Raw genomic sequence first — 27911 nt, 5'->3', positions numbered from 1 at the left:
GGTTAAAAACTTCTCTTCTGATGTTCACCTGTGTTCCAGTGTTGACTTCAATGGGTTTTAACAGCATTAACAGATAACTTGGTTTTTGTCATATCATCATGTGAAATCCCACGTTTACAGTGTTCATGTTATAAAAAATGATGCCATTGGAGATAACAGAAAACATGCACATACATACTATAAGTGAGTTTGGGATTTTCTCATATTAACAAGATGTCTCATTTTAACATTTTACAATTGGACACCAAAAGGTATTTTTTTGTCAGGATCAAGCTCTAAGCATCTTTATTTCTGTTCAGCTCTCAGTGTGTCTCCCTCCTTCATCTCTTTTCTTCTCAGACACTGACAAACACTAGTCTGGCAGTGTAGGCCAGGTCAGCGACGTAAAGCAGGAAGTTGAGAGCAGTGAGCACCGCCGCAGCGATCAGTTTTGACGACGCTTGGCCTCTGTGGTACTGTTTGTCAAACTGAAACACGGGCCACAGGATGGTAGCCGTCAAGTACATGATCACCGCCAGGAGCCCGTAAGCTGACAGGAACTTGGAGAAGGGGATGGGGAGACAGCCGGTGCACTCACCCACACACAGCACCACCACGGCCATGGAGAGGATGAAGCAGATGCAGTACACAGCCATGCACCACTTAAGCGCTGCATGGTGGTCATACGTTACAGGGTCGCTGACCAGGATGAAGATAATACAGGCCACAAAGGTCTGGCACACCTTCATAAGACCGGGAGCCGTAGCCATGTAACCTGCCACCTCTCCTGGCCTCGCTTTAGTCAAACTCACCTCCCCCATGTATGCTACCGCTGCCAGGCAGGAGAAGACGGTGGAGGCGATGCGATAGTCACGAGAATCACCGTAGAACCGCTGGTCCTTAAGGAAAAAAACTGGGAAGATGATAGAGGCAGAGAGGCAGAGGAGGGAGGCGTAGCAGGCGATAGTGATGGGGAAATTAGACCAGGACACCGGAACTCGGGCCTGGAGGCCGAACTGCTCCACCAGCAGGACCAGCAGGGTACAGGCGAAGCTGAACGCCCAGCAGAAGATGCACCAGTCAGCCATGCCTCCGTGGTGCAGCTGGGCTCCATGTGCTGCCACACTGAACGCCACGCAGGTGAACAGCAGGGCAGCTACACGCACCCATAGCAGCTGGGAGGTGGGAAACACAATCAGTGGCATTATGGGATGTCACAATCAGACAGGAGTTGAAAGTGTCTTCTGTAGTCCAGCGAGGGTTAAGAGGAGTCTTTAATGCTGAATGTGGGATCTTGTGTTGGTTGCTTGTCACACACTCTGCCGGTGTTTGTCACATATTCTGCAGAAAAACAATAAAGGAGGGAGTAATCAGAATAAAGTCTGATGTCATTCTGAAACAAGATGCAAGATACTACAGTGTATCGGTGAAATACAAACATATGGTGCTTTATTTCTTAAGATTAAAAACATATTCTGCTGTATCATTAATGCTGTAGCCCTAACTGATTGATGCATCCTCTAAGTCTGAGCAGCTAATAATGAAGAAATGCTCAGTTGTTCTGTTTTATTTACTGTCAACAACATGATTTCTTGATCTCAAATATTTTGCTTAAATTTATCAATTGGCCTGTTTGTCTATAAGCTATTAAAAGCCTAATGCATCAGGGAAATGGTCTTCTGAATCTACTGTATGTCATGAATGATTTTTTGCAGCACAAACAAAAGTGTAACATCAGAGCTGGTAATATAAGTAGAGCATGGCGATATAGAAAAAATCTAATATCACAATATTTTTGACCAAAAACATCAATGCCGATATTTACGGCAATATCATACAGTTGACAATTGGTGCTTTCACAAAGTAGAGAGTTTTGATAAATCACCAATAATGTGGATACAATGACTAAGGCAATTGGGTAAAGGCAATTAATAAAACAGTAAGTCTGGTAAGTTTAGAAAATGACATTGCTTTACTGTATTGTAGCCGTTAAAACCAGGAAAAGACTAAACTTGTGTCATATCACGATATTGCGATACCCAAAATGTAAGACGATATCTAGCCTCATATATCAATGTCGATATAATATTGATATATTGCCCAGCCCTAAATAAAAGTATAAATAAGTTGTTCATCCCTGACTGACTTGTCTAGACTCAAACTAAAGTTGTGTAAAGACTGAGGAATGTGTGAGAAACCTGTTCAAGCTGTGACCTGTGCACGGTAGGTATATGGAAAGTGGAAGTTTGTCTTACTTTAAATTGGAAAGTCCCTCAGTCTAAAACAGAAGGGAGTTATACATTTCCATCTTCAGGGTGTACTAACAGTTTGATGTTAGTGCCATCTAGTGTCCAAACTGTTGATGGTGTTTAGTAAAGGTTTCTGCCTCAGAGAGCTTTACAATCTGTACAAGATTTTACATCTTCTAGATCATTGAAACAGATTGAAACGAAATATGAAATATTATGTTTATCCATTATTTTACTAGAGTTAAATAGGCCTGGGATGGTCTGATGAGCAGTTTTTTTTTTAATTTATTTCAGAAATCATATACAGAAGTAGCTTTTGTATGAGACTTTTATAAATAAAAAATGATCAGTAGTATTTCGTGGTGTTGCTAGTGAGGAACAGCCTGTTTTTTCATATAATGCCATAATATCATATATCACATAATGAACTGCATCAGGTTGGTTTAAAATAGAGCAAGCAGCATGAAAAAAGGATAGTTCCATAGTCATGCACAGACATAATGCTGGACTATGATAATCTTCCTGTCCTTAAGACTGCAAAGGGTTTTGTTTTCCAATATAAGAAACTCATTTTTATCTTTATACTTTCTGCGCCAGTTGCTCCACATGCTGTTTTAAAGTATGTGCCTAGTCAGTGTCTAGCCAAATTCCCAGGTATGTATGAGATAAGATGAGATAAGGAAAAGCTTTGCGTGGGAAAAAATGGGCTGAAACCTCATGAAGAGCAACAGGGTAGGGATCCTCCTTCCATTTCCATAAGTTTAATGGGAGGAGGAGGTGGCTTTTTCTTACACATGGTAACAATTATGTTTGCATTCATAGAATATATTGAAGTGAAGCAGTTCACCTTTTGTTGCAGGGACTGCATGTCCCTGCCAAATCTGTCAAAACATGCAGATCTTATGAATTAGAAACTGCATTCTGGGGTTTGACAAATTAAACTGATGACAGTCTGGTGTTCTATAGATAGCTATGATTACAGGCTGCTTATCTTAAGAAGCGACAAGTGCTACACTATAGGTCCAGGAGACGATGCATTGTTCATGAAGAAAAACATGCGCCCTCATTCTGTCAATGCAAACCCTGAAAATTGCTAACCTCATTTGTTGTTTATCCATTAACTGCAATGCCATGCTTCCTGTTCTGTGTAATGAGACTCATAGACAGGAAGCAGCTCTGAAGAGCTAATGGCACTTCTGCAGTAATTCAATTCAATTCAATTTTATTTATAGTATCAAATCATAACAAGAGTTATCTCGAGACACTTTACAGATAGAGTAGGTCTAGACCACACTCTGTAGTTTACGAAGCCCCAACTATTACAGTGGTTGCCTCAAGAGCAAGCATTAGCAGTAGCTATTGCGACAGTGGCAAGAAAAAACTCCCTTTTTTGTTAGGAAGAAACCTCGGACAGACCCAGACTCTTGGTAGACGGTGTCTGAAGGCACCGGTTGGGGCTGTGATGAATGGTGGCAATAATAGTCAGTAACACACACTGGCAACACAAACCAAATGAGCACTTACAAAGTCTATGGTTTGACATACTGGTGCTGCATGCTTAGTCACCCAGTTTCATTACTGAGAGAGATATTGGTTAATACCTGAGCTAAATGAGGACACCAAAGCTGATAATGTACATTCAGAGATACATGTGGTTGTGTGGTGTGGGTGTGTAGCCTCATGCCCTTGCTGCTGACAGGAAACCAGACTTTGGTTTTCTTTTTTGGTGGTGGGGGGTTGATAGTAGGCCTTTGCCATGTTCTTAATATAAGCCATAGGCTACTGGGTGCTATTGTATATCACTGTATAGCTTAAATATCAAATTGATCATTTTCACTGGCTTAAAATTCTTCTTCTTAAAACAAACTACCTGAAATGTGTATACATTAGGCCTATTTTCCTCTTTTTAGAAATCCAGGCTGCAGGCAGACACAGCAGCATGAAAACTGAGGCGATACATCTACTTTTAAGGGTAACATAGACACATTATAACTGGAACATGAAGTGAATGATGAAGAGGTTTTCCTTCCCAAATAGCGGACATACCGCGCCCAGCGCTGTGCTATTGTAATCAGCTCTCTGTCGCTGTTCCAAAAATAGACTATGGTAAACGCTCCTAACTTCGACACAAACTGTCTGGCGGAAAGAAAAAAATACAAGTGTGAATATTGATCTTACCGATTTCTTGGCTCGGAGTTGTCTTTTATTTTTTTGTCATAAGCTTAAAGTTCCTGGAACACCGCGCGTACATGGAGGCGCACGCATCCACTGCTCTCATCCACCAATACCTCACAGCAGAATGCATCCCCCGCCCAACTCTGGCCATATTTGGTAAAGTGTTGAACCCATGTTGAAATCATCTCCCTCAGTAAGGTCATCGCAATTTAGCCTATAAAAATAGGCCAAAAATAATAAATAAATACCCCTGAGCCTGGGTCAAATTCCTATCAATCTGGAACGCAAATGGGCTCTCTTTGGTAAAAGATTTGTGATTTGGTGTCCCCACATCTGCTTGTAGCCTACTTGTACCAGAAGAGTATAGGAGCCGACTGCTTTTTCCGTTTAGGTGTAGTTGTGAATTAACAGCAGTAAAGATATGACTGTATGAATATAAAAATGTAGATACAATTTTATAGCTGATATATTTTGATTATTTAGCTCACATTTGAGACAGAAATTCGTCTAAAACAACATGTTATATGCAATTGGCAATATGTTATGGATTGAAAGTGCCAAGAGGAGCTCACCAAGTCAGGGTCAAGATTCATTACATTACAAATAATGAATAATACAAAAAACATTGTTACATTTTCATGAAAACCTGTGAAATTGTTTCAAAGTGTAGCACTTTTTCAGTCAAATCTGATTTGGAAAAATAGCTACATAAAAAAAAGCATATTTCAAAGATAGTAAAATAATACAATAAATATTGTAATAAGTTGACTTGTGATTAAATTTCTACTCTTTGAAGATAAATTATTGCTGAAAAATAGTCAGTCCAGAAAGAAGATATTGGGGTACTGGCCCTATAACATCAGGTCTGAAGATGTAGCCTGTAGCTCAGAAAAGTTCGATCATGCGCAGTAATTGTGCAGAAAAATATTGATGGTGATATTAAATTGTCTAACGAGAATAAGACTCATACATAATATTAAAAGTACAAAAACAATAATATCTTAAGTGTGTTTGATGCAAAACATAAACAAGAAGTTTGGACGTGTTTACTTTACTCTTCATAAAACCGGCAGTCTTTCTCTTTTAGAAAGTTTTTTTTACAATGTTAGGTTTTACTCGTGTTGGTTATATTTTGCATATTATATTTAGTTTAAGGATATTGTTTTTTTCCATGGCAGTTTAGTGTAGCCATGGATCCATGGTAGTCTGAGAGTAGAGTAGCATCAACATTGCGATGAGGCAAACCGCATGCAATACCACAATCTATCCAGACGAGGGCACTGTTGTATTCCTTTTGAACGTATTATCGTTGAGAATATGGTGGTGGATCAGCAGCCAGTCAAGACAGCAGGATAACAACACAGCAGAGATCATTATTTGAAGAACTGGGATTTAAACACAATAAATATATGCAACGATAACTTCTGAGTCTTCTGGCAGACCACGAGAGAGAGAAGCAAATCCGGATTCACCACTGTGACTTGTTTTGGGAAAAAAGACCTAAGGTGGAGCTTTTACTCGTATTGCCTTCTAGCTAACGTTAGCTGGCTAACATGCAGCTTTAGTGTCTGAATTTGCACGAAAACGGGACTCTGGGATATATCGAGCTGGATTTTGCATGGACTGCCACTACCTCGACCATTTTAACACTCAACTATTAGCATGCAGTTAAGACCATGCTAGCCTTTCATTTTGCAGACATAGCTGGTTAGCTAGCTACCTCTAAAGGGCCGACTCGTTAGCGCAGCTGGAAGCCGAACCCACGGCGCTTTTGGTCGGCCAGAGGAACAACGCCATGCCGCGGGTTGAAATCGGCCCACCCGTAGAGCTAACTTCAGGAAGCTAGCTGGATATAGCAGGCCGCTTCCGATGGTCGTTATCATCCCCTAGACAGCTAAATATTTAGATAAGTCACAACACAAAATCGAGAAGCACCTTTAACTTTCATTCTGAACGGTGTTTTATTTTGTTTTTCATTTTCACGGAGTGGTAATTGATGTTTTACTTATAAAGCTAAGGCACGTTATTTTGTGTATAGAGAAATTTGCATCAGCTAGCCACAATACACATCATCAATCTATCTAAATAACTTTAGGCAAAGATACGTGCGACATTAAGGTACTGCTTAGCTTGTATGGGATTATTTAGGTTGGCACAGCTGTTGAAAGCCACGCATGTAAACAAGTCGGACTGCGTTAATGTTTTGGTTCGTTATTTTATTGCAAGGTTTCACTACATATCACTCGAGATGATGCTGAGCTGTTACCTGGACGGCAGTTTAGCGTGTTAAAGCTTGGATTTATCTGGCAATAATAAGCTTTACACAGACACTGTAAGGCATGGGAGTTGTTGACTTGGAGCATAGCGAGACATACAGTATTAGCCATTCATTCATGATTGATGACCTTTGAGGAAGCAGACTGTCCTTTACCCATTTTCCACTAGAGCTGAGCTACTGCATCAAGCCACTAACAGTCTTTCTTGTAGTATTTATTTTTAACCACTAATGTCACCTAGTAAAAAAGCTGAGGAGATTTGAGTGTTAGTTTTTAGCAGCATTTTCTTTTAAAGTCCCACTGACATCCAACTGGAACTACTGGGGTGGATGGGAACATGAGGAGCACTCTGTCTGATCTGAACCAGCTTCCCAGTAGCTTGAAGATCTGATCAAAGCACAACAGAGAGCCCCATTGTGTGGACTGAAACTGAAAAAGGAAAGATGATGTGGATGATGATAAAAGAGGCCCAGTGACAGTGTTGATCCCCGCACCAGGAAGCAGAGGAGTGTCAAAAGGCTGCAGACATGAGTCTCCGCCAACCCACCTCTACACTGGACAGGTACGAGCCTCACATCCACCCAGACAGTTTCTCTTTTTGTGGTAAGGGTACACCTCAACGCCTTGCGTAGAAATGTAGGGCTCCCAGATCAGCCTATTGACATGTCTTTATCTGACTGAGGTCCAGTCTGGACTCTTGAAAAACTAGTCAGACAGGTTGTTACCTCGGAGGTGATAAGGCAAGCAAAAAGAGGGGAAAATACTGTATGCATGACAATAGTAGCAGACTGGGAATTCATACTTTCAAAACAACTTACACTCTTTAATCTTGACTCGATTCACAAATGCCAAAATATGTTTTTCTGTACGTTGTTAATGAAGTTTGTCGACGGAACGAAAAAAGCGGAACCGAACAGCAATAGCACGGTGCAGCACCCGGACGATGCACATGCTTGCAGTTCGTCTAAACAAAGTGTCAAACGTTTCGGCGCATTTTGGATTTAATATCTTAATAATTACCTTTGCGCGATGAAATTAGGTATTTTGTGGATACTTTGTTTTTAGCTAACTTCAGAACTAACAAACAAGACCAGCCGACCAACTCAAACTGCAGCACTTCACTAAACTCAAAGAACACACACAAAACAGCTAAGCAGTGATGTGTCAGTGAATTATACTTTCATTTCAATAGATAGACGATTGTAAGTCCAAATTAATGCAGTTAAATTTAAAAAAAAAAAAAAAAAAAGCTGCATACTTACACTTTTCTTTTACTATTTTCCTGTTAGTCATAAAAGTGACCTTCATCATGACCAGTTAGCTTAATGCCAATAATGTTTCATGTTGCATTTCAGTGTAGTAATAGCCTGAAAATACCCCTTTCAATATTCTTTTAAGTTTACTTTATTCATATTTTCACAGATATTAGTTACTTTATGAAAATATCCCTGAATTAGCCAGAAAAGAACATGCTAAACTGTAGTCCCCGGGAAGGCAATAGTTAAAAGCACAGACTTTAAGAATAAAAGCATTGAAAATACAGTCACGGTTGGCTCAGTGGGTAGAGCAGGCGCACATATACTGAGAGGCTTATGCCTCGACGCAGAGGTCCAGGATTTGAGTCCGACCTGTGACAATTTCCTGGATGTTTTCCTCCTCTCTCTTCCCTTTCTCACCTAGCTGTCCTATCATTTAAGCCCCACAAAAAAACCAAAACAAATACAGTCACGGATAAAAGCAGTGAACAAACATGTAGATACAAAGCTTGGACTACATAGAGACAACAGAGACAGCTCTTATGACGGACAGAATCAACAGTCACACGATAACACAAAGTCAGGCCTGGTGAAGTGTGGATATTATGTACAGAGACTGAAAATAAGCAGGAGTCACTCTTACATTAAGCATAAAACACCTCAGCCACCTTTTATTCAATCAAAAATCGGTTCTGAATCGATTCCCAAAGATTCCCACGTCTTTTGTTTATAGTAGGGCTGTGCTCGAATGAAGGAATTCGTAGTCGACACTCATTCAATTGTATCGATTAGTTGATTTAATCGACAGATCTGTAAATCTGAGTTTCTCCGCAAAGAGTCATGCAAAAGCACCACTTTAATTCTTGTGTTTACCAGAGATGTGCTCGTACATTTCTTGGAAATAAGTCATTCAGCATGAAAAAAGCATAAAACATGACTATTCGACTAAAGAAATCTTAGTTGACTAAGACCAAAACGACCGATTAGTCGACTAATGGACTAAGAGGGGGCAGCCCTAGTTTATAGTGAGTTTCATTGTCTAGCCTATTTGTTGCTTGAATGTCGTGTTGTGACTCTTCACCTGCTATGTTTAGCTCTGCCGCTGCTAATACTTGGTGTACTGTAGTTCATCCTGTTTGTCAGTCACCACATTCACCATGTAGCATTACACTGTGTTTCTGTCACCGTCTGTTAGATGCATCTTTGTCTTTATGATGTGTCTTTCCTATCAACTTTTTTCCTGTGTGTGTGTGTGTGTGTGTGTGTGTGTGTTTGTGTGTGTGTGTGTGTGTGTGTTCTGGTGCATGTGCCTACCACTGTGTCTGTGTGTGTCATGTGACAGCAGGGCAGCCAATACGAAAAACGCCCACCCGTTCAGGTAGGACAGCTGTCCAGTGAGGGCTTACGTCAGGATTTGGGGTTAATGTGACACCTACAGATTGTACAGCCGTGGCAACAGATTTCTCAGTGGCTGCCCTTGTTATTTCAGAGCGCCTGGGCTTGATGTAGCAATGTAGGCGGAAAGGCACCCAGCACTTGCACAAAAAAGAAAATGTATACATTTCAGACCTTCAAAATGTATCATAGCTCATTGGGATGCACCAATTCCTATCCCTCCATGTAAGTCATATCAGAACACTGAACTTAGTAATGCAATTGATGTAGAAACTCTAGCTTGATGCATTCCAAGCAGCTTGTTTTATATGAAGGGCTGACTCCACCTACCTGAGCAAGCTTAGGTGTTCAATACACACATGTGAAAAAGCGAAAACACAACTAGATAGATATATAGATAGATAGATAGATAGATAGATAGATGGACTTCATTGACCCCAAACTGGGACATTTCTGTGTTACAGCAGCAGGTAAAAACAGCATTCAAAGAGAATTACAGAATTACAAACTTACTCCTGCTCTTAGTCACAGTAGATCAGTCCATTCAGATAGTTCTTTATTTGATATGAGATTTGATAACTGGCTAAAGGTACGATCAATTAACACCTTTCATTTTTAGATTAATTTTAGTTTCTCAGAATGTGAGGTGAAGTCTTTATATTGCTTGTTTTTTTTCTGACCAAAAGGTCCAAACCCCAAAAGTACTAAATATGAGGAGCAGTACCTTACATTCAAGATGCTAGAAGCAGCAAATGTTTTCCTTGACAATTGACAAAAGAGATTACTCAAGTATCTACTTTGTTGTTGACTAGTTTTTTACTCCACTGCCATTCGTTGACTTATTGTTTCAGCACTAATTGGCTCTGCAGGTGTACAGTAGTAGCTCAATATCGCCAGAGCTTTGTAAATTTACACAAATAAATTTATTTTGATGGATTAATAACTTTAAGTACCTTTTTTGTGGTAAACTGAACAATTGTCATTGAACTCTGGAATAACACCAAAACCCTTCAGTGTTTACTCTGTGTTCTTTCGTCATGTGTTATTCTTGGAAGTCACCTGCTCTCACTGTTTACAATCTGTTAGAGCATAAAGGGCATGAGGGTGATATCAACTCTTGGTCTGTTTCTCTGTGTCCTTTAACTTCAACATTGGTCTTCATGCTGAATATCTGTCTTTTTTTTCTCTTATCTTTTTTTCCTTTATCTGCCCTTATCTTTCTTTTCTGTCATGCTTCGCTTTCAGCCCTTTTGCTGCTTGGTGAGTTTTCCCTTCCTTGTTGCTTCTAATGTTATTTATATACTCACTCTCTCTACCCTACATATCTGACCATGCTCCTCCCCGAGCTTTTCTGCCTCTGATTTCCCTCTCTCCTCTTCTGTAGCTCTGTGTACTTGTAAGCTTCCCCTCTTTCTCTTTGGCCTGTTCTGGCCCTTTCTAGTTATCCCACCTTCAATGATTCTCCCTCTTCATTTATTCCTCTCCTCTCTCCCAGTCCCAACCAGCTCTCCCAGAGAATATTTCTAAATCACCCTGTTTAGTATTGTTTCATTTATTATAAGCCTCTCTTTCTCTCATCTCTCAAACCCAGGCTCAGCAGTCTGACCATCGGGGACTCGGAGCGCAAATCCTCTGCCACCCAGCAGAGGGAGCCATCGATTGAAATCCCTGCTGAGAGTACGGGTAACAACTTCCCATGCTGCTTGCATGTTTTGGTTTCAGGATGGATTTAGAATTTCACTATATTTAATATCTCCCCAAAACACCCTTCATACCCTGCTCTCCTCTTCCAGGTACTGGTCTTGTCCAGAGATGTGTGGTCGTGCAGAAGGACCAGCTCGGCTTCGGCTTCACAGTATGTGGAGAGAGAGTCAAGCTGGTGCAGAATGTCCGACCTGGTGAGACTCTTGCACAGCCCATGTGTTGTTATCATAATGCTTATTCTATGATTTTACACACAGAATGAAAAGATGTTTTTCCTCCCTTTTCAAGAGATTATAGATGGGAATTTACAGATTTTATGATTAAACGTTCATATGTAGTTAAGAAAACAATCACACAACGAAAAACATGTATCATTTTTTGTTCTTAATTCATACAACTACACACTGCATGGATTCGAAGGTCTACTGTCAAATCACAAACTGATACGATCCTACTTTGAAAATTATTTTTCAAATATAATATGACCTAGATGACATGGGCAGTGATAAATTAGTTATGTATAGTAGCACACAACATGAGTTTTCTCTCTCTACATGAGCTTCACCGTATGCCTTTACTCATCTTTACAGGTGGTGCAGCAGTCAAGGCCGGGGTCCAAGAAGGGGACCGAATCATAAAGGTTTGTACTACATTCAGACAGACACTAAATCAGCAAGTTTTTGGTTTCTTCCCGGTTTTAATCTACCTGATTTTTTTTTTTCCCCCCGCCTGTCTCTCTCTCTCTCTCTCTCTCTCTCTCTCTCTCTCTCTCTCTCTCTCTCTCTCTCTCTCTCTCTCTCTCTCTCTCTCTCTCTCTCTCTCTCTCTCTCTCTCAGGTGAACGGCTCACTGGTGTCCTCCATGTCCCATCAGGAGGTGGTAAAGCTCATCAAATGTGAGTTTGCAATAAGTGTGGTTGTTGTGTGTGTTTGCTGTTTTATGTGTTTGGTAATTTTCTGTTCTTTTGCCGGTGTTTATCTGATTCCATCACTGTTTATTTATTTATCGTCCCATAGCTGGACCATATGTAGCTCTGACACTACAAGGGCCGCCCCCTTCAGCCGCCTCCTTGCCCTTAGAGCCCCTCCCCACTGAGCTCACATCCAATCAAAGAACGTCTCTGGGTGGGGAGGCCCCACCCACTCCACCTCCACCGCTGCCCTCTGGACTGAGCAGCACACCTTCCCAAAGAATCACTGGACCCAAACCACTACAGGTAAACCAAATGATATTAAGGGTTAAAGGCGTTTCCCAGCTGCATCAGTACTACCATGTGTAGGTACTTGTTTTAAGCAAATAAATAATAATAATGCATGAGTATTATCGTTAATCATCAAAATGATTTACACTTTCTGTTGTAAATGTTTTTTTAGGACCCAGAAGTACAGAAACATGCCACTCAGATACTCAGGAAAATGCTGGAGCAGGAAGAGGCTGAACTGCAGGTAAACACACACACACACACACACACACACACACACACAGTCACACACACACACACACACACACACACACACACACACACACACACACATCCCCGACTGCATCTTCCTGTAGATACAAAAAAAAAATAGACGTTCCATGTAAGGATCTATAATGTCTCACATTATTGTGTACTCTAATGTTCTACATCACTCCTTGTTGTTTCGTGCTGTCTGCATAATTAGTTACAACGACGTTTTGCATCTAATGTCTGCTGATGATAACTATATTACAGGAGTTGATGGAGGAGCAGTTGAGGAGCCCGTCGCTGTCACTGGGGGAGCGGATTGAAAGTGCCAAGAGAAGAGCTCACCAAGTCAGGGTCAAAATTCAGCAAGATCTGGTGAGGAGACGAGACTTTTGCTTTCCATATTCACTGAAAACCCCTCTATATGTTTTAACTGTTTGTCTTACCGGCATATTCAAATTTACTGATCAAATCATGATCAGATGAATTCAGTTAAGTTTAAGACGAGGTGGTGTTTATACATTTGGCTGGCGTAACTGCAACCATCATGCCTGCGTGTCAAGAGTGTTAAAGGGTTTTAAATTCAAACCTATATGTCAGTGTTGTGTTCACGGTCTGTTCTGCTGCACCTGATTTGGCCCCAAAAAAATAGATTACCTTTTACAGCCAGTGCTGAAAATGAACTGACGCTTTATTCTGCCTCTCCAGGAGGGAACGCGATTTGAATGTGCCACAAGCTACGTCATAGCAGGAGAAGGTTTGTATCGCTTTATCTTTCACCTATTTAAGTAAATATCTCGGCGCTGCATTGGATCTCCTGATTAGCATGCAATGTTCCTGGGTTAATTAGTCGTAATGTCAGCAGAAAATACACAGAATGAGTTCAAATGAAAGGAGATGTTCTAATTCATTAGTTGTTATGGTACCACACACTACCCAACATACTTTGATTTGAAGTGAACTTGCTTTACTGAAGTGGCGTAAAATGGGTTGTCTCTTGTAGAATAAAACATACTGAGCCTGTGTGTAACCATTACCGAAGTTATCTTTGCATCGTCCATGCACTCACGGCAGTGCGTCGCTGCAGTTGATGGCACTGGGCTGCTGCAGAATAAGTAGAGTGGAAACACAATGGATATTGGGGTTATTTATGGCATAAAAAAAAAGATTTTTCTGGCCTGGCGGGGGTTCCCGTTGTACAATAATAGTTGAAACACTGTAGCTTAAAACTGCTCTGTGCTTTGACAGGTCGACTATCAATGGAGTCAAGCGAAGGAGACATGGAGGTAGGCTGCACAGTCTTATCTTTTCATAAACTGGTGAGATCGTATGTGCGCGTTTGTGTATGTGATGGTCCCACTCATCCCGTCCCCCTCGTCCTCCCTCCCTCGTCCTCCTCCTCCCCAGGCCTTTGAGAGTCCCCACTCCTCCCCCTCATCCTCCTTCAGGATCCCCCAACATCGACGGCAGAACTCCGACACACGCACCCTGTTTGATTCGGTGAGATGGACACACACACTTGCATTCACTTGAGATAGATGTCCCTTTGCAATAAGATCCTCACATGCAGCACAAGCTCCCTTCTGCTGGGGTTTATACTGGACATAAAAATAACACAAAATACTCCTAATACGGTTCCCCTATTTTGAGATGTAGCTGCTGTTCTTTCCTTTTCATCCGTTCCTCTCCATTTCTGTCCCTGCGACTTGCATAGCTGCTTAAAATGTATGAGACAAGCAGTGAGACTGAGAACATACTTGTCACCACAACCTTAAATTCAAATTTCACATCATCCAACTGTTATGCGTTGAGCACCGCATGCACAGTATACAAATGAAAATGTAAGATGTGACTGAGTGCTTTCCATTTTTTGAAATGTGTGTGTGTGCGTCTGTTCAAAGGGCGGAAAGGCCCAGATCATCGGCCCCGAGGAAGAGGATGAAGAAGATGACGGCTATGCATTTAACGAGGTGAGGAGAACATTCGGTGTGACTCTTATCGATCCGAGTTGATGTGATTTTTTTTTTTTTTTTTTTTTCAGCAGTCTTTCTACATTTTCTTCCTTTTTCTTCATTGCATCTCGCCGTTCCCTCCAGCTATACAATCATTCACATTCTTCCTCTGTCTCTCAGATGGACGGACCATTCCAGGACATCGAGTTGTTGAGGTCACGACCGGCACACATGGCGGTGTTCATGAGATATGTCTTCACCCAGCTTCTGGACCCCAACCCTCTGGTCGGTCTACGTTATATTTCATGTTAGATTTGAGCAAATGCAATGAAACAAAGTTCTTATTCTGCTGTTTTTGGATGACATTTCCATGTGTTTATCTGTGTTTGCTTGCTTACATTCATGGTTACTGTATGTGTGTCCACAACAGCTGTTTTACCTGTCGGTGGAGGCCTACCTGGGCTCCAGCACTAAAGACGCCCGCGCACTTGCACCTCAGATCTGTTCCCATTTCCTGGACCCAGATGCTGTATGCACCAACATGTCTTAATGAGTTTATACTTGTAATCCTTCATGTCTTATATCCCAGTATTGGCTGCTGATGTGTTGATGCATTTGGCATTGAAGAAGCTAAATGTTAAACTTTCTTCTAATCTTCCGTTAAAAGGGATTTTGCTTTTTTCATATACAGCAAATATTGATTTTTTTCCACATACAGTGAGGAAAATAAGTATTTGAACACCCTGCTATTTTGCAAGTTCTCCCACTTAGAAATCATGGAGGGGTCTGAAATTGTCATCGAAGGTGCATGTCCACTGTGAGAGACATAATCTAAAAAAAAAAAATCCAGAAATCACAATGTATGATTTTTTTAACTATTTCTTTTGTGTGATACAGCTGCAAATAAGTATTTGAACACCTGAGAAAATCAATGTTAATATTTGGTACAGTAGCCTTTGTTCGCAATTACAGAGGTCAAACGTTTCCTGTAGTTTTTCACCAGGTTTGCACACACTGCAGGAGGGATTTTGGCCCACTCCTCCACACAGATCTTCTCTAGATCAGTCAGGTTTCTGGGCTGTCGCTGAGAAACACGGAGTTTGAGCTCCCTCCAAAGATTCTCTATTGGGTTTAGGTCTGGAGACTGGCTAGGCCACGCCAGAACCTTGATATGCTTCTTACAGAGCCACTCCTTGGTTATCCTGGCTGTGTGCTTCGGGTCATTGTCATGTTGGAAGACCCAGCCTTGACCCATCTTCAATGCTCTAACTGAGGGAAGGAGGTTGTTCCCCAAAATCTCGCAATACATGGCCCCGGTCATCCTCTCCTTAATACAGTGCAGTCGCCCTGTCCCATGTGCAGAAAAACACCCCCAAAGCATGATGCTACCACCCCCATGCTTCACAGTAGGGATGGTGTTCTTGGGATGGTACTCATCATTCTTCTTCCTCCAAACACGGTTAGTGGAATAATGACCAAAAAGTTCTATTTTGGTCTCATCTGACCACATGACTTTCTCCCATGACTCCTCTGGATCATCCAAATGGTCATTGGCAAACTTAAGACGGGCCTTGACATGTGCTGGTTTAAGCAGGAGAACCTTCCATGCCATGCATGATTTCAAACCATGACGTCTTAGTGTATTACCAACAGTAACCTTGGAAACGGTGGTCCCAGCTCTTTTCAGGTCATTGACCAGCTCCTCCCGTGTAGTTCTGGGCTGATTTCTCACCTTTCTTAGGATCACTGAGACCCCACGAGGTGAGATCTTGCATGGAGCCCCAGTCCGAGGGAGACTGACAGTCATGTTTAGCTTCTTCCATTTTCTAATGATTGCTCCAACAGTGGACCTTTTTTCACCAAGCTGCTTGGCAATTTCCCCGTAGCCCTTTCCAGCCTTGTGGAGGTGTACAATTTTGTCTCTAGTGTCTTTGGACAGCTCTTTGGTCTTGGCCATGTTAGTAGTTGGATTCTTACTGATTGTATGGGGTGGACAGGTGTCTTTATGCAGCTAACGACCTCAAACAGGTGCATCTAATTTAGGATAATAAATGGAGTGGAGGTGGACATTTTAAAGGCAGACTAACAGGTCTTTGAGGGTCAGAATTCTAGCTGATAGACAGGTGTTCAAATACTTATTTGCAGCTGTATCATACAAATAAATAGTTAAAAAATCATACATTGTGATTTCTGGAATTTTTTTAGATTATGTCTCTCACAGTGGACATGCACCTACGATGACAATTTCAGAGCCCTCCATGATTTCTAAGTGGGAGAACTTGCAAAATAGCAGGGTGTTCAAATACTTATTTTCCTCACTGTATCATGCTTAAAAACTTATACGATATTTTTTTTCCCCTTTTGTAGCCCCTGAAAATCAAAGTACGAGAGGAGTATCTCACAGATATAGGTAAGAACTAAATGCTAGTTTGCTTTGTGGGCTTACTCAATTTGTTTTGCATTTTATGCAACATAAGGCTGTATTAATTAGTATTAATAAAAAGTGTAGCCGCCGACATAATGTTGTGTCCATCGTCCCTTCAGAAAGTCGACTTCATGCCCAGGAGGACATCAGAGGACCTCTGTCCGAGCTGCAGCAGCAAGTGCTGCCGGACATCCAAGACCAGATACAGGACTACAGGTACATTACTCAAGATTGAGAGTACTTAAGACATCCGTTTAGGCAGAATAATCACCATAAATGTCAGTTTTGACAATATTACCATGACGATCAAGAGTTCATATTAACCCGTAAAGCTTGTGTTTCATAGGAACAAGCAGATGATGGGTCTCGGCTCTCTGTTTGGAGAAGGAGACCTGCAGCAGCTGGATGGAGACCCGGTGAAAGAGAGACAGGTGGTGGACAGACAGGTCACTGCCCTCTGGGAAATACTGTGAGTCTGTTACTCACATACTGCTCTTGCGTCATGTTTTTCCTTTACCAAAAACGTGTTGACTCACCTTTATCTAAATGATGTCAAACTAGAGGAGATCAGTTTGTTTTCCTTTGGAATTTATTAACTTAGTTTTACTATTATGCCAAAAGATAACCAAAACAGATTTTTTTTGGGGGGGTCTAAATCCACCTTAACTAATTACACATTTTTCTACTTCAACGTGTTACTGTAACCGTGAAGTGAATATTAACTTTTGCACACTCCGACTGCCACAGGATCCGATGTTTGGGGCCCAATAAAATAGTTATTACAAAGCGACAGAAGGAGCTATCATAACAAAGGTCATTAACACAGCGGCAAAACCTGGAAACCACATGACATTTGCTCCTTTGACTTTATACACACACAAGCCAATTCCCATCACATGACTGCCGCCCTACAGTCTGTTTCTTACACCTGTGTTTGCACCTGAATGAACTGGATTTAACTCTGAGGAATTAAACTGGATATCTCTTTGAAAGCCTGTTGTTTGTTGTGGTGCGAGTTAACAGCCTTTTTATGTCTCTCTCTTTGTTCTCCTTTCAGATCAAAGCACGAAGAGGACAGAAGGTAAAAGAAATGTCTTGTTTGTTGGAGTGAAATGTAATTTAACAGCGATCTGTCTGAGCAATTTACTTCTTTCTTTCTTAACACTTTTCCTTTGTTTGATTTCCCTTGTGGTCTATTCTCCCCACATTTCTATGTTTGTCCTGTCTCTTTCTTTCTTTCTCTCCCCGCCCCATCGCTCCACTCCCTCAGTTCTCCTCTGGCGTCGGCTGTGCACCTATACCTGCGTCATTCTGGTATCAAGCTGAGAGACTCCAAGGTCTTCCCTGGTCTGAGCACGGAGAAGGAGAAGTGGCTCGCTTTCTTAAAGACGAAAAAGGTAAGGGGCAACTGCGCTCCAAAAAAAAAAATCTGAGTTGGAAGGGAAGATGTTGCAAGTAATTATCTAAGTAATGTTGACTACTGCTATGTTGAAACCACACTAATAAAAATTGAGTAGTAGTACGTGGGCATCTGTTTTCTGTTTTACAATATGCAAGAAGAACACATTCTGCAGTATGAGTTGTGTTGCAATTCGTACTGCAATCACAGTATCGGCAAAGGAAACACAGTATTCTTTGTTTAGCTGTGTTGTAAAAATCTCAGTGTGGTTGGCTCTCCTATATACATAAGAAAATACGTCGATTTTATAATGTGACTTGATGGTTCCTCTCTCCACAGCTGAGTGGTACCAAGAAAGAGAAAGATGGAGAGGATAAAAAGAGAAATCCCATCCTGAAGTACATCGGCAAACCCAGGACCACATCCCAGTCCAGTAAATACACACACACACACACACACACACACACACACACACACACACACACACACACACACACACACACACACACACACAATATAATTATAACCTGACATCTTAGCCAAGTTCATTGTCAAAAATGCTAATACACACATACAATAGTGTGAGATTTAAAAAAAAAAAAAAAAAAAAAAAGTCATTATCAGCTGATGGTATTGATACACTGGCACACCACATCAGAGGCATGCTAACACAAACGTGATGTTCTCACTCATTGTATTTGTCAGTCAATATTGATTTATTTCTGTCCTCTGTTTGCCCTTTTATTGTTTTTGCAGGTTTTTTTTATTGATTTATGGAATATTCATTGTGTCATCTTGTTCTGTTTTCATTGTTTCTTTTTGGTTCATCTTGGTTTTGTAGCATTCCATGTCCCGTTGTCTCCCACCGAAGGTATATATTTTATGTCATTGCACTTTTGTTTTTGCTGTTTAGTTGAATGTTGCTTTTCAACAAACATACCCAACTAAGTTATTCTTTGTGGGATGTATGTAGTTTGAAAATGTGCTTGTGTTCCACCTCATTTTATACACATCAACCCTTATATGGGGGACTATTTCATCGTACTGTACAATTAAGCAATATCTGTGTGTGCAGTCCGTCCTGGCAGTGTGAGGAACATCATTCAGCAGTTTGAGAACCACACAGAGACAGGAGAGGAGGGAGACGATGCTGCCGACCCCCAGAGGCTCTCCACTAGCAGCCTGGGAGAAGACGGCATGGACAGGTAGCTCTCTTAAACTACAGTATGAAGAATATATTCAATATCAGCTCGTATGGGTGGTACAGCACCTCGTTGAAAGTGTTTGATAATCGCGGATTTAGTAATAGTGTATGTTTTCTCTCTCTTGCAGCCCCACGATCTCAGTGCGTCTGGCACGCAGCGAGTCGTTGAAGGCTCAGGGAGAAGGGCGACGGCGGGGCGTCGTCTCGGGGACGGAGTCTGTCCCTCGCTCTCGTAGCGATGTGGACATGGAGGACTGCGGGGAGGAGAGGGAGGGGCCAGGCCTCAGGCTGCTGCAGCACAGCGCCTCGTCCTCTGCATCCAGCAGCTCTGCGCGGTAAAGATTCACAAAGGCGGATTTGTTAGTGTGTTTTCACACACAAGTTTTTATTGACTTTTGGAATCAAATTTCCCAGATAATACTAAGATACAGATTTCTTTTTTTTTTTGCATACTTCAGGCAGGGATAAATAAAAATAATTACATAAGCTTCAAGGAATCAACATTTTCCTCTTTAGTGGAACCTTTACATCCCGGATGTTACCCCTCCAAGTGTAGGTTTTCACTTCATGCCATCTCTCTCTCCACTCTCTCTCAAACTCAGGTCTCTAGAGAACCCTACACCCCCATACACCCCTCGGTCTAGACGCAGGTGAGTTTCAATGTCATCCCCATAGATGATCTGTACTTTAAGGAACTGTCTGACAGGGAATTAGAAATTAAGATGGCTGACTTGTTTCCCCACATGCAAAACCTTTGAAGAAGAAATGGTTTAGATCACAAGAAATGTCAGCCTTTAGCATCTTTCAGTTTCAAGTCTCCCCATGTTGTTAGGTGAACATAAAACAGATACATATATAACTATGTTAGTATTAAAATAAATGGTTTGTTTTTCTGTTTGTCCCACCATCCATACGCTTACACCATCTCTCCATGCGCATCTTGGTACATCCATGTTTATTTTTTACGTGACTCTGTAGGAGTGTGGACTCACCGTTGGCCCTGCTGCCAGACGCTGCAGCACTGGAGGAGGAGGTGTTTGACAGTCAGATCTGGCAGGACACAGTTCCTCCTCAGCTCCTCGCCACACTCAGTCCAAGGGAGGTGGAAAGACAGGCCGTCATATACGGTACGAGTCAAATTCAACACGCGTTAACAGCGAACACAACTGTAGTACTAATCAAATAAAATAGTCTGCTTTAAAATGTTAATTTTAAAATTGAAATAAAAAGACATAAGATGGCAGTGCACTGATGTCCCATTCTCTGTTTTCGTCTCTCTTCTCTTCATCATCAGAGCTGTTCACCACCGAGGCGTCCCACCTGCGGACCTTGAGGGTCCTGGACCAGGTCTTTTTCCAGAAGATGAGGTCTGTGCTGAACTCTGATGAGCTGGCCTGCATCTTCCCCAACCTGCCCCAGGTCTATGAACTCCACGGTCAGTGTACTGTTTGTGGGAAAGTGAATATTTCCAGGTCTTAATTTGTCAGTTACAAAAATGTACATGACAAATCTCATTTGACTGCACGTACAGTATGTGTGTTTACTGTAATTGCAGGTATAGCTGTGTATTTTCAGAACACGACCTCTTATACTCCACCGTCAACTCTTTCCATACCTGTATCATTCAGCTCACAATATGAAAAATACTATTTAAAAAGATTTTACAATTTTGCTTGACATTGACAATATTTCTCTCCCAAAAGTGAACCCACTGACTTTGTGCACAATTATTTAGCAACTTTCCTTTGAGTTCAATTTGAAAACCTGACTTTAATTAAAGTAACATCCTGGTTTGGATTTCGAGCATTTCAGTATGAGGAACTGTGACTGTGTCCTCTTGTAGGAGTGTCACTGCTTTCTGCTTCTTCTGTTTGCACAATAAAGTGAGTTGTACTGAGTCAACATGTATTCGGGGCTGTATGTTGCTAGGTAAATAATAAGTGAAGCAAATTCTAAGCAAAGGTTGTGACTGTTAAATGTAATCTCAGTCTGCAGCTATTCTAAGTCAATATGTATGTTGGGCTTTTAGTAGGAGCCAACATAAAGGCATATGGTATGATATAATTGCCACTAGATTTATGGATTATCTAATTGGTAGGACTTTAAATGATTTAACCGATGATCACCAGTTGAGGTTCTTTAAATGTCACTGTTAACGCGGCTTCTGTGTCTTTGCAGCAAGTCTGTGCGAGGCGATGAAGAAGCGGAGAGAAACTCCCATCGTTCAGGACATCGGGGACGTTATGCTGGCCAGGGTGAGTTCCATTTTCTCATTTCTCTTTTAATGTGGAAGGTGTTTATGTGCAGTATACAGGATGGTAATTGTGGTGTGTGTTTCCAGTTTGAAGATGCAGCTGGAGATGAGTTTCAGGAACAAGCGTCGCAGCTGTGCAGCCAGCAGTCTCAGGCTCTGGAGCTCATCAAGAACAAACAACGTAAAGACCCTCGCTTCGCTCACATCATCCAGGTACACACACACACACACACACACACACACACACACACACACACACACACACACACACACACACACACACACACACACACACACACACACACACAAAAACACACTTCCGTGCTTGACTCAAAACGGCGGTCTTAATCATTTTAACAAGTCATTTCTGAAGTCAGTAACATTTGATTAGTAATGTGGATTTCCTAATTTTACCAAGATGATATTTATAAATCTTATTTTATCCTTATTTTGTGATTACCAGTTTTTTTTTTCATTTACTTTAAACACAACACACAAAACATATAATTTGCAACATGAACATCCCCCCCACCCCGTCCCCTCGTCATCACCACCCACCCAGACAAAAATCTAGAAGAGATGACACAGTCACTACTATATTCAAGACCATACAACAAAATAATAACAAAATAGACAATATACTTTTATCATTATTAATATTACTAATACTCCCATTCAAGTCATGTGGACTATAAAACTCTTTAGTTTCTAGTTGGTATCGATTTGTATGTCACTATACTTAGTAATCTAGGATTTACCATTAAAATTACAAGACAACAGTTTCTCTGTAGATCCTTCCGTTTCTCTTTCATTAGTCCTAGCCTTAATAGTCATGGAGCATTGTGCTTTACGTGCTCACTTGTTCTGACTTTGTTCAGGAGTGTGAAGCGAGTCCTCACTGTCGGAGGCTGCAGCTCAAAGACCTGCTGGTGTCAGAGATGCAGAGACTCACCAAGTACCCCCTGCTGCTGGACAACATCATTAAACATACAGAGGGTGAGGAATCAGGAGATGCATCGTATTATAATCGTTAACACCGAGAAAAAGTATAATTTTTAAGACTGACTTGTTTTTCCTTTAGCTGCTTCGTCGGACCTCCCTTCACTTCAGCGCGCCCAGGCTTGTTGCCGAGGGATACTGCAGGCTGTTAATGAGGTTGTCGGGGAAATAGAGCACCGGCAACGCCTCAGCCAATACCAACGCAGGCTGGACGCTGCCCCTCTATTCAAGGTTGTCACATAATTTATGCTGGTTAATCTGTTGTTGTTTTTTTTTTTATACCAACTTTTTTTTTACCTAAATGTGTTTTGTTTACCTATTTTGAAGCCTTATTTATCCATATATATGCAGGATGACAGTCTCAGAAAACAGAATTATACAGGCGTTAGCCCACACTGATCTTAGCTCTGTCAGATTCACATCTAGACTAAATGTTTATTGCTATATTTTTGTATATATTGTCTATTTTTTAACTGTACTATGGGCCTTCCATTGTGTCCTGAATAAAGGCATTATTATTATTATTATTATTATTATTATTATTATTTACTCTTCTCTCTCTATTAGAGTCTGGACCTCACCACTAAGAGAATGATTCATGAAGGTCCTCTCACGTGGAAAGTCAGCAAAGATAAGCAGATAGGTCAGTACCTCTGTGTGGACACATTCTGTATTGATGCATACAGTCTCATCAGTTTGGTTTCATACCTCATGTCACCTGTGTTCCTCCATCAGAGATTCAAGCGCTGCTGCTGTCAGACTGCCTGGTCCTCCTACAGAGGGGCCCAGACGACCGGCTGCAGCTGAGATATCCATCCCGCTGGCTGGGTGGAGGCAGCGGAGACAGCAAGACCTCCTTCAGCCCTGTGGTGAAGCTGGACTCTCTGCTGGTCCGCTTAGTAGCTACAGGTAAGACTGTGGTCCCACCCGGGAAAGCTAATTTCAAAAATGTTGAGAATGAATTGCCCTGCTGCTTTTTTGGTGATCAAATGTGTAAATGTTGTGATTTCTCTCCAGACAACAAGGCCCTCTACGTCATCAGCACCACAGAGAGGCAGATCTATGAGCTGGTGGCTGGGACATCATCGGAGAAAAACACGTAAGCTCTTTTCTTGAACCGTTAGGGAGGCTTACCGAGCTTCCACATTCTTCTTCAGCCTCCAGAAACTTGTGTTTTTGTTTTGCAGCTGGAAAGATTTACTTGAAAAGACCATCTCGTCAGCTGGTGGTTCATCGCCCCTGATCAATCACGGATCCATGCCTATATCGTGAGTAAATCTTATGTCTGTGGATAATACAAAGGACTTTAGGACTTTTTCATTTTCTCATTTATTCCTCTTCTTTATTATTATTTATTTTCATCGCCTTGCGTATGCTCAGTGTGCCTTGTGTTGGTATTTTCTATAGGTCCCCCAGTCTACGCAGTGCATCCCCAGCGTCAACTGGCAGCAACGTCTTTGCAGGTAATAACCACACTATAATCATCAGCCTCAAATATGTAAACTGTCTGCAAATTTTTGTGAAACAAAATAGAGTCTGATCTTACTGGCTTAGTCACAAAACAAAGGATGTGATGATTAATTTTTTTTAATCTTCTAGACAACTCCATGACGGAGCAGTCGGATTCAATAGAGACTCATTCCTCCAACGAGGACATTGAGCTCTCAGAAAACACACCTAGGGACCAATCAGGAGCTTTCATCTGTGGTGAGAGAAAAGACGGTGGTGTGGCAGAGGCCGCTTTACAAGATGGTGAGAAACAAACGCATCCGCATCACTTCTACAAACTGTTGGATGTTAAAACTTTTTCAAATAGCTTTTTAGTAATCAGCAAGTGATCAACCTTGAGGAATTTCAAAACCTTTTTTGTTGTTGTCATGGCTCTGCAGTTGAAACACTAAGGCAGCTGATATTACGAGATTTGGAAGAGGACAGTTGGAGCCACGATTCAGATGACACGCCCACCAACGAGACGGCCAATGAAAGGAGCTCGTTCACCGAAAGACAGCGGCCAGAGTCTCTAGAGACTGTCCTCAACTTCAGCATCAACGAATGGGAGGCCGAGCCTGAAGAGGTTCCGCCTCCAGACGCAGAGCAACCCAGCAGCGTTCAGGTCGTACGGAAAGGTAACGGATCAGATGGAGAAAAGTTTCCAAATAATTCTCTTTAGTTCTTCAGCGGGGCTGGCTGATCACTCAATTCTCAGATACAAATTTGCAACCTTTATTTCAAGATAAATCACCATTGTTTCCCTTGAGGTAAATATTTGGTGACTGCTTTCTGTTTTGGGATAAAATGGATGTAGTTTAATGGCTGCCTTCAACTGCATGTTTTCTCTGCACTTGGTGATTCATTATTTGTTTTTTACACACTTAATCTTTTTCTTTTGTCTGCTTGCTCTTCACGGCACACCCATCCCACACTTGATTTGACATTGTCTTCCCTCACTCTTTTACACCCTTCTTTCATTCTACGCACACGTTTCTTTGTCACACGTCTATCCTCTGTGCAATAGCTGTGGTTGCGGGTCCTTCTTCTTCTTCTTCTTCTGTCCCTGATGACATCACTGATGGTGTCACCCTCCCCTCCGACCAATCATCCAAGCCGAGAGGCGAGGCCACTACGCAGGGTAATGATGACAGAATTGGTCAAGTGCTGTAGTTTTTATCAGACAAAGACACTATTTTATTCACACGTGTAATTAATTAAGATAAAAGGTATGGTCTGTAATTGAAGAGTTGTGTTGATTTTACCCCTGAAATTACTTACACTTATGCACACGTTCTGTACTCTAGGGAACACTTTCTACTTGGTAATGCCGACGGAGCAGGGAGAGAGCTTCACTGAAGACCTCAACGACCCTCCTACCCCCACAGGCAGCCACTCCCCTCAGACTCCGGAGGAAGTGATACCACCACAGACTCATCCAGAGGAGGAAACGCCCATCTGCGGTGCAGAGCCCAACCAATCAGAGGCTATGCAACTGGAACAGGAAGAGGAAATGGGCCGATCGCAGGCTGGGCACCAGAGCCACGTGATCAAAAATGTGGATGAGATTTTCCACACGATTGAGGGGTTGATGAGCAAGTTGCGTCAGCTGAAGGTGAGTTTAAGTGCGTTAAGCTGGCAACAAGGTGGCTGTGTGACTGTTGTCTGGACTGGACTGATGACCATCAACTCTCCACATATTATACCACACCCAAAGCTCACACCACATCAACCTTTTTCTGGACTGACTGCAAAGCGTCTCTTTTCTTTCTCATGTGTTTTCTAACTAGTTAGAGAGGCGTAGAGATGACACAAAGTTTGCAAACAGACTGCATCTTGTAATGCCTACCTAACGTTACAGGGTGCATACGGATTGATTGATTGATAAGATAAGTTACATCTTTATTGGTCCCCAGTAGGGATGTAACGGTATGAAAATGTAACCTCACGGTTATAGTGACCAAAATTATCACAGTTTTTGGTATTATCGCGGTATTTTTAAAAAGTGTGTTCAATATGTTCAGAAAGCACTGATAGGCCTACACAAGCTGAAATAGTTTCAGAAAGTGTAACAGTGTTTATTATATTACAAAAATATATGCAAAACCTTATCAAAATGGCAACTTTTAACATCAAAGGAACAAGGGTTCAGCGTGTAAACAGCTTATTTGTCAGGAATATTTCCAGTAGTGCAGGTTTAAATTATACAAATCCTTCAAACATTCAAGCTAAGACAATAAGAACAACATGTAAACAAATCAAAGAAACACCACTAATTATATACTTGTTTTCTTCATCATCAAAATTAAAATGTAAAACACAACTTCAGGCGACTCAGATGAAGCTGGGAAGGATTAAACACACGGTTTCCACATCGTGGTAATCCACCGTGATAATAATGATATTTTAAATGAAAACGGTAATTGTTATCGTCAACATTTTTATTGTGGTTTACCGTTACACCGGTAATCGTTACATCCCTAGTCCCCAGTGGGGAAATTCGGTTGTTGCAACAGTACATCAAAAATAAATGTGAACATAGACTGTATATAAAGAAAATTAAGAAATCTCCCTGCAGTTTGTCTCCAAGGTTTTCCACCATGGCCTCTATTCACCAACCAATAGATTTTTTTATTTAATTTTATTAAATGTAGCCACCAGCGGAGATCAGCTTTTAGGGAAGGGGATCTCACCACCTTTGAGGGGACTGTAATAAAGGCAGCATACGTCATCTGGCTGTAAAAATAAATAAAAGAGTTCAGAATAACACTGGAATGTAGATTGGATGGATTATACAAAACTGGATTATACAACCTGTTGTATAATCCAACATGTTTTTCTGTTGCAGCCCCTTCATGGCATCTGTGAATGTGTCCGTCAAAAGTTGTCAATTTTTTTTACACGGGCAATGAGGCCCTCCTAACAACAAGGAAGAAACTGGGTCAACATGTCTTATGATTTAACCCACAAAGTTTACCATGGTTTGAAGACTCTGTGTTCATCTCTCACCAGCTAGCGTAGTTACACTCATTGTTCTACTCGTATAATATCCCGCATCTTCACCCCTTTACAGGAAATGGAGAAGTCCCATCACAAGCTTTTGAAAACCCTCAGAGAGCCCTTTGTCAATCAGGACTCAGACGACCAACAGTGTCACTCGGCAACCGTCTCCAGAACACCATCTCTGGATCGTAGCTCAGGAGACGGTGAGTAGGAACTGAATTTGCATCTTAAATCTTTTACAAAACAATGGCTGATGATGCAGTTTCAGTTATTTTCTATTATAAATATATATTGTTTTCCCTTGAACCCTTGAACCCAACCAGGCAAAGAGGGCAGTCCAGCAGAGCCCAAGATTCAGTCGACTGGATTCTGACGTCGTGGCACATTGGATTTACTTGCGGTCAATTGATCTTGATTGTTGGCATACGGACAGACCCATGTGTACCCACTGTCAGACTTGGACGCCACAGCCCTGCCTCACCTCGCCCCTCGTCCCTGCATGCACTGGCCAGTGGAACAGAGCCCAGGAAGGACTGTAGCTGTTTGCTTTTTTTAAGCTGGCCGGATTGACCAGGATTTCTGAGGTCAGCACAACTTCTGACTTCTTCCAGAGCACGGGGGAGTCCAGGACAGAGTGAGGAAAGAGTGTGAAGGAGAAAAAAAAAAGTCAGAAGACAAATTGACTGGTTAAAGAGAGAAAGAAA

General features: G+C 41.6%; 2 protein-coding genes and 1 long non-coding RNA gene across 11 annotated transcripts; 1 reads left to right on the top strand and 2 right to left on the bottom strand.

Annotated features, from left to right (window-relative positions):
- Positions 1-2: 2 nt before the first annotated feature.
- LOC116053340 (myeloid-associated differentiation marker homolog) lies at positions 3-4538 on the bottom strand. Of its 2 annotated transcripts, none has more exons than XM_031304427.1 (2): positions 4407-4538; positions 3-1320 (listed from the first exon to the last, which is right to left on the bottom strand). In XM_031304427.1, the coding sequence occupies exon 2, from the start codon at positions 1182-1184 to the stop codon at positions 336-338; it is 849 nt and encodes a 282-aa protein (XP_031160287.1). In that variant the 5' UTR covers positions 1185-1320; positions 4407-4538; the 3' UTR covers positions 3-335. The 2 variants fall into 2 exon arrangements, with proteins under 2 accessions (XP_031160287.1, XP_031160288.1); XM_031304428.2 differs by lacking the exon at positions 4407-4538 and adding an exon at positions 3866-3888.
- Positions 3-7949, bottom strand: LOC118493617. The gene is made up of 3 exons (XR_004895566.1): positions 7938-7949; positions 6873-6879; positions 3-275 (listed from the first exon to the last, which is right to left on the bottom strand). It is a non-coding gene; the product is annotated as an uncharacterized LOC118493617 (long non-coding RNA).
- On the top strand, positions 5689-27911 carry arhgef11 (Rho guanine nucleotide exchange factor (GEF) 11). 8 transcript variants are annotated; one of them, XM_031304089.2, is made up of 42 exons: positions 5689-7241; positions 10576-10590; positions 10922-11007; positions 11124-11228; positions 11625-11674; positions 11871-11928; positions 12050-12249; positions 12407-12478; positions 12751-12858; positions 13192-13240; positions 13732-13769; positions 13891-13983; positions 14385-14453; positions 14616-14720; positions 14866-14964; positions 16803-16845; positions 16980-17076; positions 17207-17329; positions 17918-17941; positions 18131-18257; positions 18599-18692; positions 19101-19130; positions 19335-19464; positions 19592-19798; positions 20066-20113; positions 20442-20590; positions 20758-20898; positions 21642-21718; positions 21805-21930; positions 22596-22713; positions 22799-22947; positions 23284-23359; positions 23452-23625; positions 23734-23815; positions 23904-23984; positions 24124-24179; positions 24316-24468; positions 24606-24842; positions 25232-25345; positions 25512-25819; positions 27278-27410; positions 27531-27911. In XM_031304089.2, the coding sequence occupies exons 1-42, from the start codon at positions 7207-7209 to the stop codon at positions 27578-27580; spliced, it is 4329 nt and encodes a 1442-aa protein (XP_031159949.1). In that variant the 5' UTR covers positions 5689-7206; the 3' UTR covers positions 27581-27911. The 8 variants fall into 8 exon arrangements, with proteins under 8 accessions (XP_031159949.1, XP_031159948.1, XP_031159952.1 ...); XM_031304088.2 differs by having other exon boundaries at positions 10922-11013; XM_031304092.2 differs by lacking the exon at positions 10576-10590.

The sequence above is a fragment of the Sander lucioperca genome, chromosome 17 (assembly GCF_008315115.2).
Source record: "Sander lucioperca isolate FBNREF2018 chromosome 17, SLUC_FBN_1.2, whole genome shotgun sequence".
In the NCBI taxonomy this organism is placed as follows: domain Eukaryota; kingdom Metazoa; phylum Chordata; class Actinopteri; order Perciformes; family Percidae; genus Sander; species Sander lucioperca.
Note: the sequence above shows the minus strand (reverse complement) of the source record. Positions and strands in the feature narration are given on the sequence as shown.

What these genes read in the sequence shown, in the direction of transcription:
- LOC116053340 (XM_031304427.1), bottom strand. Translation starts at nt 1,184, where the DNA reads ATGCCACTGATTGTGTTTCCCACCTCCCAGCTGCTATGGGTGCGTGTA.
- arhgef11 (XM_031304088.2), top strand. Translation starts at nt 7,207, where the DNA reads ATGAGTCTCCGCCAACCCACCTCTACACTGGACAG. An exon ending in GCATCCAGCAGCTCTGCGCG is followed by an intron (nt 19,799 to 20,065) that starts GTAAAGATTCAC and finishes TCTCAAACTCAG; the next exon opens with GTCTCTAGAGAACCCTACAC. An exon ending in ACCCCTCGGTCTAGACGCAG is followed by an intron (nt 20,114 to 20,441) that starts GTGAGTTTCAAT and finishes GTGACTCTGTAG; the next exon opens with GAGTGTGGACTCACCGTTGG.